The sequence below is a fragment of the Siniperca chuatsi genome, linkage group LG5 (genome assembly GCF_020085105.1).
Source record: "Siniperca chuatsi isolate FFG_IHB_CAS linkage group LG5, ASM2008510v1, whole genome shotgun sequence".
Lineage (NCBI taxonomy): Eukaryota > Metazoa > Chordata > Actinopteri > Centrarchiformes > Sinipercidae > Siniperca > Siniperca chuatsi.
In genome coordinates, this window is record NC_058046.1 from 5,348,398 (window position 1) to 5,364,374 (window position 15,977).

A 15,977-nucleotide genomic window follows, 5' to 3' on the forward strand; every position below is an offset into this window, starting at 1 on the left:
TGGGGTTTTAGCTGCTTTTTAAAAGAGTCAACAAAGTCCAAAGACCTCAGGCATATTGGGAGACTATTCCAAGGCTTAGGGGCTGCTGACTGGAAAGCGCAATCTCCCTGAGTCTTAAAATGTGTCCGAGGTACACTTAAAAAACGCTGGGTAGATGACCTAAGAGCCCGGCTCTTAAGCAGCACAACCTCACATTTGACCAATTTTTGGCAATTTTGCTTGATAAATTACTTGTCTCAGCACTTAAATACAGCCAAATGCTGAAGTATGATATTTCGGTAATAAAAATGGCTTAGGTTTTCCTCACTTTCAGTACTTATTCATGCTAAAATTGCTGCTTACTTTTCACATGAGTGGCAAAATGTGTTCAAGTTAATGTCAGTGAAGCAAAAACTGTAAACTGAAGGTATCTGCAGGAAGCTCAAGTGGCTTTAACAGACATGCAAGCCTCCATCCTGTAAATCAGAGTGAAGAGGGACCTTCAACAGGTGGAGCATCGAGGGAATAATACAGGCCTAACTTGCAACAACATTGTCCATGAACTAGAAAACAATGTACGACATGCAACACAGAATGGGGTTCATTACATATTCTTTTATGAAGCCATCTCTCAGTCATGATGGTATATTACTCTTACACACCTTCTGTTGTGTTTATCATCCTTCACTGGACTCCAGCATCATATAATTTGCTGACACAATACAATGAAACCAGTAATGGGAAATTAATGCCATGGCAACCACCACAAATGTACCCATTTTCATATAATTAGCACCTAATAGATACCTTGTATTCTCTTCTGCCTCCTCCTGCTTTTCCTATTCATCATGTGAGTGAAACCTCGACTGCACTCATTCGTTCATACACTCATCACAGGTTTGAGGTTTTCTGATAAAAACAAAATGTAATATAATCCTATATTCTACCTAAAATTCTATTTAAATTAATTTCAGTGGATGTTTTATTGGCATGACGTGTAGATTCAATACCATGACAAAATGAATGATGTCACTTAGTGTAGCTGCCGATCTCCATCAAATGGGTGACACATGACACACACACACACACACACACACACACACACACACACACACACTCTTCACACCATAAATTACTGTTCTTAAAAATTCAGTACTACAATATCATTAGTGCATCCAACAATTTTTGTTACATCTTGAAACAGACAATCCAACAATCATACACACCTCATGCGGCAACTGGCCAGGTGTGCAGAGGTGTGAAAGTGGGCAAGCTCTCTCTATACATTCTTCACAAAACTACTTCTGTCACTTTTCATGTGTATAAGAGTGAAATACCATGAATGCTTTCAAGAAGAGACAGTTTGAAAGTGCGCAGTGTTATTCCCATTTCTACGACCATGAAGGCAGGTTTTTCGCCTCGCCTTTGAGCGTAACAGAACAGCTATAAACACTTTTTAGACGTGGTTGGACAACACGTCATGCAACCTATTTTTGTTTGAACCATACCAAGACCTTTAGTTGCATTACTGGAAGAATAAAAGCAAAGAATTTTCCCAAATATAAATACTCTCTAATTACTGGCATGAATGCGCAATTTTCAAGTTTATTCGTTAATTATTCACCCTTGAGAAAATGCTGACCGTCTGCCGACGTCTGTGTTGTCTTAAATAGTACAAAGAATATCAGATAAAAAGGCAGTAACTGGATTAGACTGGTCTTAAAGTTTCAAGTGATGTATAACCAGGACAAAACCTCAGCACTAAATTTTGTTTGAGATCATTTCAATGCAGGATGATAAACCAGAGTTTCCCCCTCAAATAACTTAACTACATTTGTTACCATTAATATTCTATTTAAACTTGGCAACTAGAAAGCTAAGTACAGGTGCTCAAGTACTGTATTTAAGGGGAATTTTCAGATACTTGTACCTTACTTGACTTTTTCCATTAAATGCTACTTTAAACTTCTACTTCACTACATTTATTTGATAGTTACTAGTTACTTTGCAGATTACGATTTTATATACAAAACATGCGATCATTTTATAAAATCAGATACATTGTCAGATTAAATTAAATGACAGTATGTAAAGTAACTAAAATTGGCTCCACCTCTACAAGCTACAACATTAAACCATTGCTTATATGTTAATGCATGAGTAATAATAATCCAATAATGATAATATAAATACTGACAGCAGCAGTGCATGACTACTTTTACTTTTGATTGTTTAAGTAATTTTTTCTGATTATACTTTTAATGGAGTGGCTTTTAATTGTGGCATTACTTTGTAAAGGATAAGTAAAATACGTCTTCCACCACTAGAGACCGCAAACCTTCACCAGCCACCAACTTTGTTATTTTGACAAAAGTTTTGATGGCTAAAGGTGGCTATTGTTTCTCTCTTTTTTTTTTTGAGAATACCTAAATCACATGTGGAAATATGAGAGCTTTGTATAACAATGAAAAGCGAACAATTTTAGATCTATTTTTAACAAAAGACCTGAGTCTGATATTTTTCATAACTTCAGATGCTTTACACAGAACATACTGTGTATCTATTTAGATATACACACACTTATAAGGCATAAATGGCCAGCTGACGGCAGGTTTTTATTCATGCCAACAGTGATAGTGCACCGCAGCTCAGCCAAAATAAGAACTTCACCAGAGCATGTCCGAAAGCCACGTTACTCTGTGAATACAAATTTAGTGAGTGATTTCCTCAGTTGTCTATCAGTGATGGTGGTAACACACTCTCCTACTCTTTGTGCAGCGAGTTCAAAGCAAAGTCCTGTCTCTTTGTGTCTCTATCTCTCACCCCACTTGCTACTTAATCACAGATTAAAAACTGAACTATCCTTCCTGAATTTCCAGAGGATTTTTAAAAGCCCTCATCCTCCTTCGCAGCTCCCCTCATCATCTTCTGCCCAGAAACTGAATCTAGACAGGAGGAGAGGCTGTGTGGAAAGGGCTGTAAGGAAGGCTTCACCTTCAGACCTTCTTTTCTCAGGAGAGCTTTCTTTCTTATTTCAGGGTATCTTCAGCTTTGTGATGACCTACACCGCCTCTTGTTTACGCACTCCACAGACAATAAGCCATCACACAGCGTATTCCCTCTCTGCTCTGTTTGCCTTTAAATCTCCCTCTCTCTTAATGCTCTTTATATCTCTCTGTGTTTGCGCTGTAATATCATTTGTGCAATATCTTTTGTGAATCTGACCTTGAGACAAGGCAGATAACGGTTACAAGTGATGTGCAATTCATGGTGCTATCAGCGGCCGCAATCCATTCTTTGGGAATTCGCTCCTTAATCTGTTACTCCAACTAGACGTCCTGGATCATATATCATTGTCTCACCGGTACCTTCACAACATGCTCCTACCAACACAGCCCCCCGTTGTTTTAATGCATGGCTGTTATCGGTCTGAATCCCCACTAATGCAGAAGTATAAATCCAGTTTAAGTGCTTGACAAGTACATTTTGATGTCATTAAAAACAGCAGTCAACACTACCTTAATATTAAATCTATAGGGATCAGGAAGTTGTTTCCCCCCCATTATATTTTGATCAATATTCAGCATAAATGGCCAGCTGGTGGCAGGTTTTTATTCATGCCAACAGTGATACTGCACCACAGGGTGCAGCTCAGCCAAAATAAGAACTTCACCAGAGCATGTCCAAAAGCCACATTACTCAATGACTACAAATGTAGTGAGTGATTTCCTCAGTTGTCTATCAGTCATGGTGGTAACATACTCGCCTACTCTTTGTGCAGAGAGTCTTGTCTCTTTCTGTCTGTATCTCTCACCCCACTGGCTACCCTCATCCTCCTTCGCAGCTCCCGCTCATCACCTTCTGCCCAGAAACTGAATCTAGACAGGAGGAAAGGCTGTGTGGAAAAGGGCTGTAAGGAAGGCTTTAGCTTCAGACCTTCTTTTCTCAGGAGAGCTTTGTGATGACCTACACCACCTCTTGTTTATGCTCTCCACAGACAATAAACCATCACACAGCGTATTTCCTTTCTCCTCTGTCTCTTTGTCTGCCTTTAAATCTCCTTCTCTCCTAATGCTCTTTATCTCTCTCTCTCTTTCTGCAGGATCAGTCAGACAAGAGCGATGATGAGTGAGGACGTGAGGATATTGTTTATAGCACTTATAAACAAGGGACAATATCTTCCATTACTGTTGTTCAGGTTCATATTCTGTTTTCTTTTTAATTTTACTTCTACTTCATTTGTCCTCCGTGTCTGTCTGTATTGTGTATCGTCACCCCTTCTCCCACCAGCTTGGAAATGTATTACTAATAATCGATAAGCTACAGCAATACCAATCTGCTTATATTCTTGTTTTTAAAACAATTTTGTAGGATATTTTTTAACTCTGTGCTTTAAAAAAAGATTTAAATTCTGTATGAAAGGGGGGTGGGGTGGGGGGGATTTAGTCATGCTATACGTGCTTTTGCTTCATTTGTACTTGCTTGCTTGCACTTTTAGAAAATGAAATACTAATACCCAAATAAAAAAAATAAAAAAAATTAAATATATATATCCAAGGACATCCAAGTTAATTTGGAGAGCCAGTGGTGATTTAAAAAAAAAAAAGGCAATCAATCAAGTTTTTTAATTGTTTGGATTCTTTGTTTCACCTCGTGCAGTGCCAAATGTTGGAACGTAGAGAAATTGATCATTCGCTAAAACCCTCCCCCAACCAGCGATTGTCCAATCATAGCTTAGCAACCATAACTTGGCACGGCAGGCCTGTCAAGCTTTAAATTTCTCCACATGTTGAAGCGGCATGTGTATGGTGCTGTAGTAAGATACTTTTTTTTAGGCTTTCCATAACCAAAAACAAAAGAGCAAAATTGTGAGGAATGGGCTAGACAGTGTGTTTATCTGCTCTAACTTAAGCGGCAAATGTTTGATAGTCCGGCTTAAACGTCCTATGCAAATAAAATGTATTATTGTTATCATCATTAATAATAATAATAATAATAATAATACCTACAGTAGTAATCGAGCGTTACATCCAAGGCCAAGGAGCTCATCATTAGCTACTATCAACATTAACTACTACTTACAGTGTGTTACCGGTTCAAGGTTTTAGCATTAGCATGTCCAGCTAACTACCTTAGAGTAGTAACTTCTGAGGCCAATAAACCAATCAACAACAACTAGATGACATTATTTTCTGGGGTTATTGGATACATTAATAAGAGCCCGGTTCAGGACTGAAACATCCACTATGTAGTATTTCCCCACTGAGTGGAAGCTGGTTGTAGATGCTATCAGAGTTTAGGCTAACGTTAGCGGCTGTGTCCTGCTCTCTGTTGGATTTGGAAGGTGAAAACCTAATACTGTTTGAAAAGTATGTAAGATAAGCAGCCAAACAGGGTCACATTAGAACAGAATAACATTCAGAGTCTCACATTTTTCCTTATCGTAATTATGATACTGGGACTATCTAGCTCTACACTGCAAAACAAGAACAATGCTGCTCCTTTATTTCCAAACTCATTAAGTTAACATTAGCTTAATTAGCTAGCCAGCTAGCTACAGCTGATAAAGTCCGCCAGTGACAGTAGTCATTTCAGCAAAATCGGCTGTCGCTGGCTAGAAATGAGAAGCCTGCTTTTGACCACCTCTGTCTAAAATTAAAAAACCCTTATTTAAAAAATTGCCAAGAATTTCATCAGTAAATCCGCCACCGTTATCATTGAAAACCGCTAAAGTTTGACAGACGTGGCAACTGCAACTACAAGGGGCGGGGCTTAGCGAACGGTCAGTTACGAGACAACATGATTTTGAGTGTAAACTATTTCTGAAGTCTAAATATCTTCAAACAGCCAGCACAACAAAATGTCAGTTGTTGCTTGATGACTTACAAATAATTTGAGATGGCCATGAATGCTGAATGCTTTTTTAAACTGCTTTTATTAAGACAAATGTAACCTTACATTATGTAGGCGGCACATCATTTAGACAAATCCATGTGTTTCATGTATCTTCTAATGCTTTCAAGTTGTTGTGTATCAGATCTGAAGCTTTGAACTTTGTTGTAACAATTTTCTCACTGAGAAAGAAGTGTTTGGGTTATTTTGATTGAAAGGCAGCAGATTTATGGGGAAACACCTTGTCTTGTAGAATAAAATCAGCATCTATCGTAGCAGTAAATGTAGCTTTTTAAAGCGTCTGAAACCATGTTACACCATCCAAATTAGAAAGAACCAAGTCTTAGCTGTATTTTTTGAGACTATTAAAGATGGTAGACAATGGTAAATATTACAAAGAAAACAGTGTTATGGGATTAAAAATTTGATTTGAATGACATTGACTATAACTATATTTTAAACAATGTATTGATTTAAACATTTGGATTGAGGTGTTTGTGTTGCTGTATAAATTTTGAGCCCTCTTATTGGTTTATATGTTGTTTGTAGCATGAACTCTTTTGACAATATACTGTGTACATGCAGATATATATATCATTTTTGTTTGTGTAATATGTGCTTGCCGACTCTCCATAAGTGTGACTTAATCTTTGCTTTCTTTGCACAGTGTCTTTGTGGTTGTATCTAATAGCCCAGGGCAAATAAAATCTCACAGATTTTCAGCACAAAAAATGTTTTCTTGTTGTTTTTTTGCTGGGAACCATTTCTATCTTCTGTTAGTGTTTGTGCATGTGTGACAGATTTTACTGAATTTATTGTGCACGCTATGTAAACTGGAAAGCCCTCAAAGCACCTGACCATGAGCACCATTGCATTTTTTAAATTAAAAAGTTTTTGGTTGAAAAACTGTTCAACTGCTGCTGCCTTTTAAGTCAAGAGTTTAAAAACAGGATGTCTTTATGTCATGACAGATTATATAATTTAAATTAAATCTAAAGATATAGTTACTCTAGATGGCATTGCCCTGGCCTCCAGTAGCACCGTAAGGAACCTCGGAGTTAACTTTGATCAGGATTTATCTTTTAACTCCCACATGAAACAAACTTCAAGGACTGCCTTTTTTCACATACGTAACATTGCAAAAATCAGGCACATCCTGTCTCAAAATGATGCCGAAAAATTAGTGCATGCATTTGTTACGTCTAGGTTGGACTACTACAGTTCCTTATTATCCAGCCCTTAAGACTCTCCAGTTGATGCAGAATGCTGTGGCACGTGTACTGACAAAAACTAGGAAAAGAGATCATATCTCTCCAATATTAGCTTCTCTGCACTGGCTCCCTGTAAAAATCCAGAATAGAATTTAAAATCCTTCTCCTCACCTACAAAGCTCTTAATGGTCAGGATCCATCGTACCATTTCCCTATAATGGAACAAAACTGAAACTATGACGTGCTGAAATTACTGTACATACGTTGTTTATACAACGTATTGTATAAATAAAAGTTATCGGACATATATGACAAATTAAACCCTCTGATTTAGGTAACAACATGGGCTTTTCTCTGGTATATATCTTAAAGATCAAAGAAAGCGCAAGCATCTCTCTCCATTATTCATTTGTCCAATTTTGCTCTCTGGTGTATAATGAGCAATACAGCTGCTAGCGTGGCTACAGACTAGATTTGTTTCTCTTGATCGGAGATGATCCAGTGTGTATTCCCTACAGTCTGTTTGTTTACTGTGTATCATACTGTATACTTCGTCATTCCTGGGAGAAGAGTCTGGTAAACACAACCTGATGGAGAGGCAGAGAGAAAGAAGGAATCATGGAAACATAAAATGATTTCATCTGGGATTCGCCGTGTTGTTGCTTTGCTCGAGGTCACCCGAGTCGAGAATGTGTGATGCAAACTGTGACCAACTCTGCGGTGCATGGAAAAATTAACCCAGAAACTTGTTTTACTCCTTCTTGACTTTAAATACTCTACTGCTGCTGCTCTTACGACTGAGTTGTGGAGTCAGAAGAGAACACAAATTTGTATTTTCTCTGAAGTCGGCAGGTCCCAAGTTGGACATTTGCAGTACATGAAACACTTACACTGCAAATTCCCATTTTACCTCCTAAAAATGTCATTATCAAGTCAGATTTTTACTGACAGATTTTGCTCCTTTAGCCGATTCGGACAAAACCCAAGAGTCTTCCTAATTACTCTGAACACATGTATGGTCGCATTCACTGATTTAACTGACCCGTTTCATTAAATATTCAACACAGTATTCAGATGTTAGCTGACATGTTGTCACTGTGACTGACTTATTTAATTCTTATTCATCTGTTTACAAAGTTAAAGGGCAGGAAAAGTGTACTTTACACATTTCTCAGATGTACAGAGTCTGGCAGGTGCCACTGAAAAAAATACTTTGTCCTCTTGAATTAATAATTTGTGTGCTCAAATCAGGCAGCAACCTCCTGGGCTGAAAAATGAAGCCAACCAAAAACTGTAGTTCCTCGAATGCCGGCGCCAACTGCTCATCAAATCAAAGAAACACACACACACACACTTGGGGTTCAGTATCTTTCCTAAGGACACTTCGACATGTGGGCTGGGGGAAGCCGGGATCGAATCGCAGATCTTCCAATTAGTGAACGACCCTACTCTCACTACATCCATAAATCTCCTCTTTGGTCTTCCTCTAGACCTCCTGCCTGGCAGCTCCAACCTCAGCATCCTTCTACCAATATATTCACAGTCTCTCCTCTGAACATGTCCAAACCACCTCAATCTGGCCTCTCTGACTTTATCTCCGAAACGTCTAACATGAGCTGTCCCTCTGATGTGCTCATTCCTGATCCTGTCCATCCTCGTCACTCCGAAAGAGAACCTCAACATCTTAAGGTCTGCTACCTCCAGCTCTGCCTCTTGTCTTTTCTTCAGTGCCGCTGTCTCTAAGCTGTACAACATCGCTGGTCTCACCACCGTCTTGAACACCTTTCCTTTCATTCTTGCTGATACTCTTATCACACAACACACCTGACACTTTTCTCCACCCGTTCCAACCTGCTTATATTAAGGTCAAGAATCATAAATATCAAATATAAAATTGACAGATATTAAAGAATATAAAAAGATAAGAAAATAAAGAATATGTACAATGTGACTTGTTTAAATTACAGTTTGTGCAGGGATGCAAAGGTTTACAGTATGAGTATACTGTACTATAAGTGGGGGGTTGGGTGGATATGAGAGTCAGTGTCAGTGGGGGTCCCGGGCCTTGTTGATGAAGCCATCTGCAGATGGAAAGAAACCGCAGCCTCCCGCTGGAGGTGACTGTCCAGCAACAGTTTGTGTCCAGGGTGGGAGGGGTCAGCCACAATCTTTCCTGCTCGCCTCAGGGTCCTGGAGGCGTACAGGTCCTGGAGGGAAGGTAGATTGCAGTCAGTCACCTTCTCTGCGGAGCGAATGACACGCTGCAGTCGGCCCTTGTCCTTGGCAGTGGCCGCAGCGTACCAGATGGTGATGGAGGAGGTGAGGATGGACTCAATGATGCCGGTGTAGAAGTGCACCATTCATTGTCTTCTTCAGCTGCCGCAGGAAGTACATCCTCTGCTGGACTTTCTTGGTGAGCTCCCACTTGAGGTCCTGGGTGATGATGGTGCCCAGGAAGTGGAAGGACTCCAAGTTGTTCTGACTGCACCAGGTCACCAGATGGTCAATCTCACACCTGTAGGCAGACTCATCCCCATCAGAGATGAGCCCAATGAGGGTGGTGTCATCCGCAAACTAAAGGAGATTGACGGACTGGTGACTGGAGGTGCAGCTGTAGGGGAAAGAACGCAGCCTTGGGGGGAACCGGTGCTGAAGGTCCGGGAGTCAGAGACATGTTTCCCAGCCTCCTGTTGGACAGGAAGTCTGTGATCCACCTGCAGGTGGAGGGAGGAGTCAGCGGAGGTGGCGTATGCAGAGAGAAACAAGAAACTAGCAAGAAATCTGTGGGCTGACAGTGTAAAATCACTTTCACGGCAGATTTTCCCAGCTGCTGCAGGAAGCTGGACTAAATTTCACTGAAAAGTTTTTGTTTTTTAGAATATAAACTTTTTCCAATGGCATTTTAATGACTACAAGAGTTACGGTGAAATGCCTCCACAGTAATGGTGGCTGGTTTGACGTCTGCCTACAACGCGGAGTGGTCTATAGGATGTGCTATTACTGCAGAAAAAATAAACAAAATTTAAATTTCTCCTTTTTGGTAATAACAATTTTGAACAAATAAGTAAACGAGTCAAAAACACCAAGGAGATACGGTATATATCGATTTCAGTTTCATTTCAACTTTAAAACCTTGCCCTTTACTTTATCCATATTTATCTTTCAGGAGTTTTATCCCGTACGACATTTACACACACCCGTATAAACCACTGCAGGGATTCAGTGAAGTGATTCATACTGTATTTCATGGCAACACGACTGTGTTGTGCCGCTCAGACACTGGAGGGCAGAAGAAGGGCCGTCACACTATACAGCTGGCCGGACCCTCACACTCCGCAGCACATCAAAAAACAGCTTTCCTTTTTGTATTCCTGCCATTTTAAACAGAGCCTCACTAAGCCAATTCCCCCAGAAGAATGACCATCCATCGCCCCCTTTTTATCTCCCTCTTTGAAGTGCCGAGCTGTTGGGATAGACTTGAGCCCAGGAAGAGAGGGGCAAATTGGATGTTAATCCTTGTCTGAGTGCCAGAGATGTCAGCTGGAAAAAGTCAGGTGCCAGTGCAATTTCTGCTATTCCTCTGTAGCTTTTGTCCAGAATCATCACATTCTCCAAGCAGCAGATGTGGGTCCTTCCAATCGCAAACTGATTCAGGGAATTTTCCTTCCTAATGACTCATGAATGGTGATATGAAAAGGCCAGGTGCTCTCTATTATCAGAGAGTCCAGTATTATCTGTTGTTGTAACCCGTCCACATTCAAGGCGGGAAACGGGCACTATCAATGCTAACTTTTGCACAACTTAAAAGGAAGAGCGGGAAAAGGCTTTGTCTCCCTTCGGATTCCGGGGTTCACTATCACTTTAACGCATGATCGAGGAAAAGGCTCATTTTTCTTTGCAGCACTGAGTCCTGGTAAGCTGAAAGGCTAAACTACAGACATGAGGACAATGGGGGTTTCATGTACAAGCAGGACATATACACTAAAAGCATGTACCTGGTTCCTTTACCAAAGTTTATAGTAGGGCTGCAACAAACAATTGTTTTTATCGTGGATGAAAATGTCTATTTTCGACTAATCGACCAATCTTTTAGTTTAGAAAATGTCAGAAAATGAAGAATGTCCGTCACAAGTTTCCAAAGGCCAAAAAGCAGGAAATTCTCACATTTGACAAGCTTGAAACTTGAAAAATGTTCAATCATTGACTGGCAAAATTATTGGCAAACAATTTTCTGTTGATTGGCTGACTCATCGAATAATTGTTTCAGCATCAGTTTTATATATATATATATAAAAACAGGGATATAATCATACAGTGAGACAGTAAGAGTTTGCATTATACAGGCTTCATGGTTCAATACACTAATAATGTTGCATTAGGGCCAAAACTAACAATTATTTTCATTATAGGTTAATCTGTCAATAGTTTCTTTCTTCTTTTTTTTTTTTTTTTTTTTTTTTAAAATCAATGAATCGTTTAGTGCATAAAATGTCAGAAAACAGAAAAAAATTGCCCATTTTTGAAAAGTTCCCAGAGCCCAAAGTGACTCAAATAGCTTACTTTGTCGGACCAACAGTCCAAAAGATACTAAGTTTACAATTATATAAAAACAAAGATAAGCAGCAAATCCTTGTATGTGAGAAGCTGAAAACAGTAAATATTTTGCATTTTTGTTAGATAAATGACAATTAATCAATTACCAAAGCAGTTGGCGATTAATTCTCTGTTGATCAACTAATCAATTAATTGACTAATCGTTTCAGCTGTAGATCAAACATTTGCAAAAACTGGTGAGAAAAGCTAATAATGGAATCACGAAAATGAAAAACAAAGCAGATTTTTAACTATAAAAACATATAGATAAAAAGATCATCTTTACACAAACAGATTTTAGATTTTCTGGAGTAGCACAAAAGCCACAATACTTGATGGCACCTGGAAGTTGCTCAGCGTCGTCTATGATCCATATTTTTCACACGTATTTGCGCTTTATTTACCTAATACTGCCATTCTGTTTCTCAATATTGTAATTTTACTGTGGTTGTTTCTGTTTTCCCTATACATAAATAACATCTATTATCTGTCTGTCCAGGGATCCCTCCTCTGTTGCTCTTAAGGGAACTTGCCCCTTTTCCCCCCGTCATTAAAAGAGTCTTTCTGGAGGCGTTTCTTCTTAAACAAATCGAGGGTCTAAGGATAATAGGTGTTCTATGTTGTACAGATAGTAAAGCCTTTTGAGCCTGAAAATGTGTAATTTTTGTATGTATAAATAAAATTCTCAACTTTTTTTCTCAAATCAAACAGCTTGCCAACATTTACAGACTGAATGACACCCGCAATTATACACCTACCCCCATTTAATGACCTATCTTTGTCCTGACCCTCACCTTTTGCCACAGCTCTGTGTGGTGGCTGAAAGCATGAGATCATTATACATACAAGAGGTCAAGATGAGCTGCCTGTGCAGGGCGACTCACTCATGATATAATTATGAGTTCAGGACCCCAGTGTCTTCTCTGCTGTGACAGCAGCCAGCTGAGGTGGGCTGGCCGTTTAGACACATTACATTACCCTTTAAAAAGTTATTACATTATCCCGCAGCATGGACTTATTATCGTATCTAATCTATTCTTTACAGGTTTTATTCAGTTTCCACCTCGTTTTGTATTCTATTTAATGCTTTATGGCTCATAGCCCCATGGTCAATGGCTTACACTGAACAGGACATTTGTGCGATAAAACATAACAGCATGTATCACTGAATGTAATAATCTCCCTGAAAACAAAGAGCAGTGAGTGAATACACACTTTCGAAAAAAAGACTACAGTGAGCAGCAGCTGTCTGAGGCTGTACTTAGGGGGACATGAATGTCTGTACCATAATTCATGGCAATCCATCCAATAGTTGTCGAGACATTTCACACAAAACCTCATGGTGGCGCTAGAGGAAAGTCAGGGGATCACCAAAGGCATTAGGCTTCATCCTCTACAAACCACGAATCCAACTTTAATGCTAATCCATCAAACAGCTGTTGAGATATTTCAGTCTGGACCAAAGTGGTAGACCGCCATTTTCATCCCCAGAGCCACACCGTTAACATGGCTAAAAACTGACTTGTAATTTTATATATTTAAAGTAAACCTCCAAAATTATTTAAACTTTAAATGTTTTGGGTCCCACATCGCTTGTCCACAAGTATGTTCATTTTTTAGTTGATATGAAAAATGTGTTACTTGTTTGGGTTTCATAATAAAGACTAACTTTGCATCATTGTGTGTGTCAAACCCTATCTTGTCTTCATCATGTGATGGTTCAAACATATCCAAAATAGCTGAAAATGTGTTTTACCATTTTCAGCAGTAGAGTTTAGCTAACCTCTTGGGGCTAATGACAGATGTTTGCAAGAAGTAAGAGGGGAATGAAAGAAATTACATTTTGGTAATAAAATGAAGGAGGAAATAATAAATGTATCCTAACCTTCAAGTCTTTATTGCACACTTGAAGAAAATGACTTTGTCCCTTAGTCGGGTAATAACAGACACTTACCATGACTTTACATCATCTACCTGCCATGAATGAAATCCATTCCTCCAACGTTCAAGTGCTGGTTGTTTCCCTGCTGAAGCATGATGCACTCTTCCCCTCTCGAGGTTTACATCAATCAGTCCTGTGGGACGAACCGCAGCAGCAGACTGATGGTGGCTGGTAATGATTTTCAGGTGATGGTAGAAGAGAGGCAGAAAAGGATTCAGGTTCTTCTGAACTTGAAGCATCATTATCCCTGAAATGAGGAGCAAAAGTGTGAAAAGTCAACAATAAGAAAATAATGTTTATTGTGCTGCTCTACAAAAAAGTATACACACACACACACACACAGGCTAGCCTATGCAAACAAAAGCGGGGAAACCTAACTCCATACAATTAAAAAGACCAACAGTAAACAATAAACCAACAGTCCAAACCTCTAAATTATTAAAGTAAATTAAAATAATTTAAGTGAAAAGCAGAACATTTGTGAAGCTGAAATCATGAAATGTTTTTGCATGAAAAGTTACTTTAAGGATTATCAAAATAGTCGCCCATTTATTTTCTGTCAATCAACTAATCGATTAATCATCTAATTGTTTCAGCTCTATTTGTACATTTTCATATGCTGTGTGCAAAAATCTTAAGTTGTAAAGTAACTAGTAACTAAAGCTGTCAGATAAATGTTTCACTCTGAAATGTAGTGGAGTAGAAGTAGAAAGTAGCAAATACTCAAGTAAAGTATAAGTACCTCAAATTTGTACTTAAGTACAGTGAGTAAATAATGTAACTTATTACATTACACCACTGCAAATTCACCAGTGGTACTGCTACAAGTCACAGTACAGTTTACAACACTCACAATAATGAAGTGTCAAAGTTGGTAGCCAGCCCAGCACTTAATGTTTCCTTTCAACATATAACACATAAAAATGGGTTATAAAAAAGTCAAAATGTGTTAGAAACAATCAAAAATCTCCTCCAAAACTTTGAGAAGGAGGTTCTTTTATTTGCCGTGATTTTTGATTAAATAACAGCCACAAAAAGGCTAAAAACGCTCTCAAAGCATGTCAGTGTGTACAAACTCTCCCTGTTAGCTAGCTAGCAAGGCTGGTGGCGGAAGCCAAATTAGCTTCATCCAATCAGATTTTGTTATTGAGATTTGAAGACCCGCCCCCTTACCTGCGGGCCCTGGGACTCGGCTACGATGAACTCTATTTGATGCAAAAGTTGTCAGTCAAATGACGCGAGTTGTTTGCGCATTCTGATTGGCCACTTTTAGAGTTCATTATTCGGAAATTGATTACCACCAAAAAAAAAAAAAAAAAAACACGAAATCGTACCCGAGAAGCGTTTCAAAATGAAGGTATGATGCAAATTTAATCCATATCTAATGGGTTTAAGTAAGATATTGTTGGATAACTCAAGAAAATCTTTTTCCTTGTGAGTGTGCAGGCTTTTTAAAATCTGCTATACGTTTTATGTTGTTGCTCTGATAGTATTTTAATTTTCAAAAATACATTTTTCAAAGAGTTTTTAAATACTTTTTAAAAAGTCTCTGGTAACATGGAGTATGGTGGAATTGGCTGTAGTGGCTACTGAAAAATGGATTGTTAAAATTGTATTGATTCCAAAACCAGCATATATAAACTTCTTTTCTACATATTAATTACAAACTAGGGCTTGCAGAATGGGTTTTTAAACTGGTACACGGTATCTAAAGGCTGTGCTAATTGTAAGCCATTTGAGCAGAAACTGTGATGTGATTCATTCCATCAAGAATATTTTGTACTAATTCAGCTCAGTGTGCTTTCACAGAATAAGAATGGCAGAAGTAATACAGTACTCATTCTCCCACAGCTGCACAAAGAGAGGCAATGTTTCAATAACAACATGTAATGGATGCATTCAAAGGAAGCAGATCAATCATTTTCCCAGGGTAGAAAAGTGATGGTAATGAATGCAATGCCTTTCTGATTGATTAGTAACAGCATGACCTTACATTTATCAGATATTGTGCTGCACAAAGGACATAACTCCCCTGATGTGGAAGATTTCGATTTCCAGAACCTCAGGTGCCGGGTGTTTTTGTCATCAGATGAGCTTCTCTTTGGAGCTTGAATCACACTGGCAGCAGTTGTGTGTGTGCCAATTTGCATCAATAGACGAACAGATTTCATAACATCTTTAAACTGTCACTTTATAAGAGCCCATGACTATATCCTCGTTTCCATCTGGCCACAGTCTATGCTTCTGCCCCAAAATAATGAGCCAGAAAACAATGTTTATTTTAATGTGGGATGAACAGACTATAACTATAACTATAGTTAGTTACCCACGATAATTTGGTTGAAATATTAGCTAGTTTT

At 38.8% G+C, this 15,977-nt stretch overlaps 1 protein-coding gene and 1 long non-coding RNA gene across 6 annotated transcripts in view; both read left to right on the forward strand.

Moving 5' to 3' along the window:
* Positions 1-6,603, forward strand: part of smarca2 (SWI/SNF related, matrix associated, actin dependent regulator of chromatin, subfamily a, member 2) — a 61,750-nt gene extending 55,147 nt beyond the window's left edge. For all 3 annotated transcript variants that reach the window (XM_044195746.1, XM_044195747.1, XM_044195748.1), the window contains one exon: positions 4,082-6,603. In XM_044195746.1, the coding sequence (XP_044051681.1) occupies positions 4,082-4,111 (30 nt within the window). In that variant the 3' untranslated portion in view covers positions 4,112-6,603. The remainder of the gene's footprint in view (positions 1-4,081) is intronic.
* A 7,979-nt stretch (positions 6,604-14,582) lies between these two features.
* LOC122875985 overlaps positions 14,583-15,977 on the forward strand; it is a 35,692-nt gene continuing 34,297 nt past the window's right edge. For all 3 annotated transcript variants that reach the window (XR_006377978.1, XR_006377977.1, XR_006377979.1), the window contains exon 1: positions 14,583-14,974. This is a non-coding gene — a long non-coding RNA (uncharacterized LOC122875985). The remainder of the gene's footprint in view (positions 14,975-15,977) is intronic.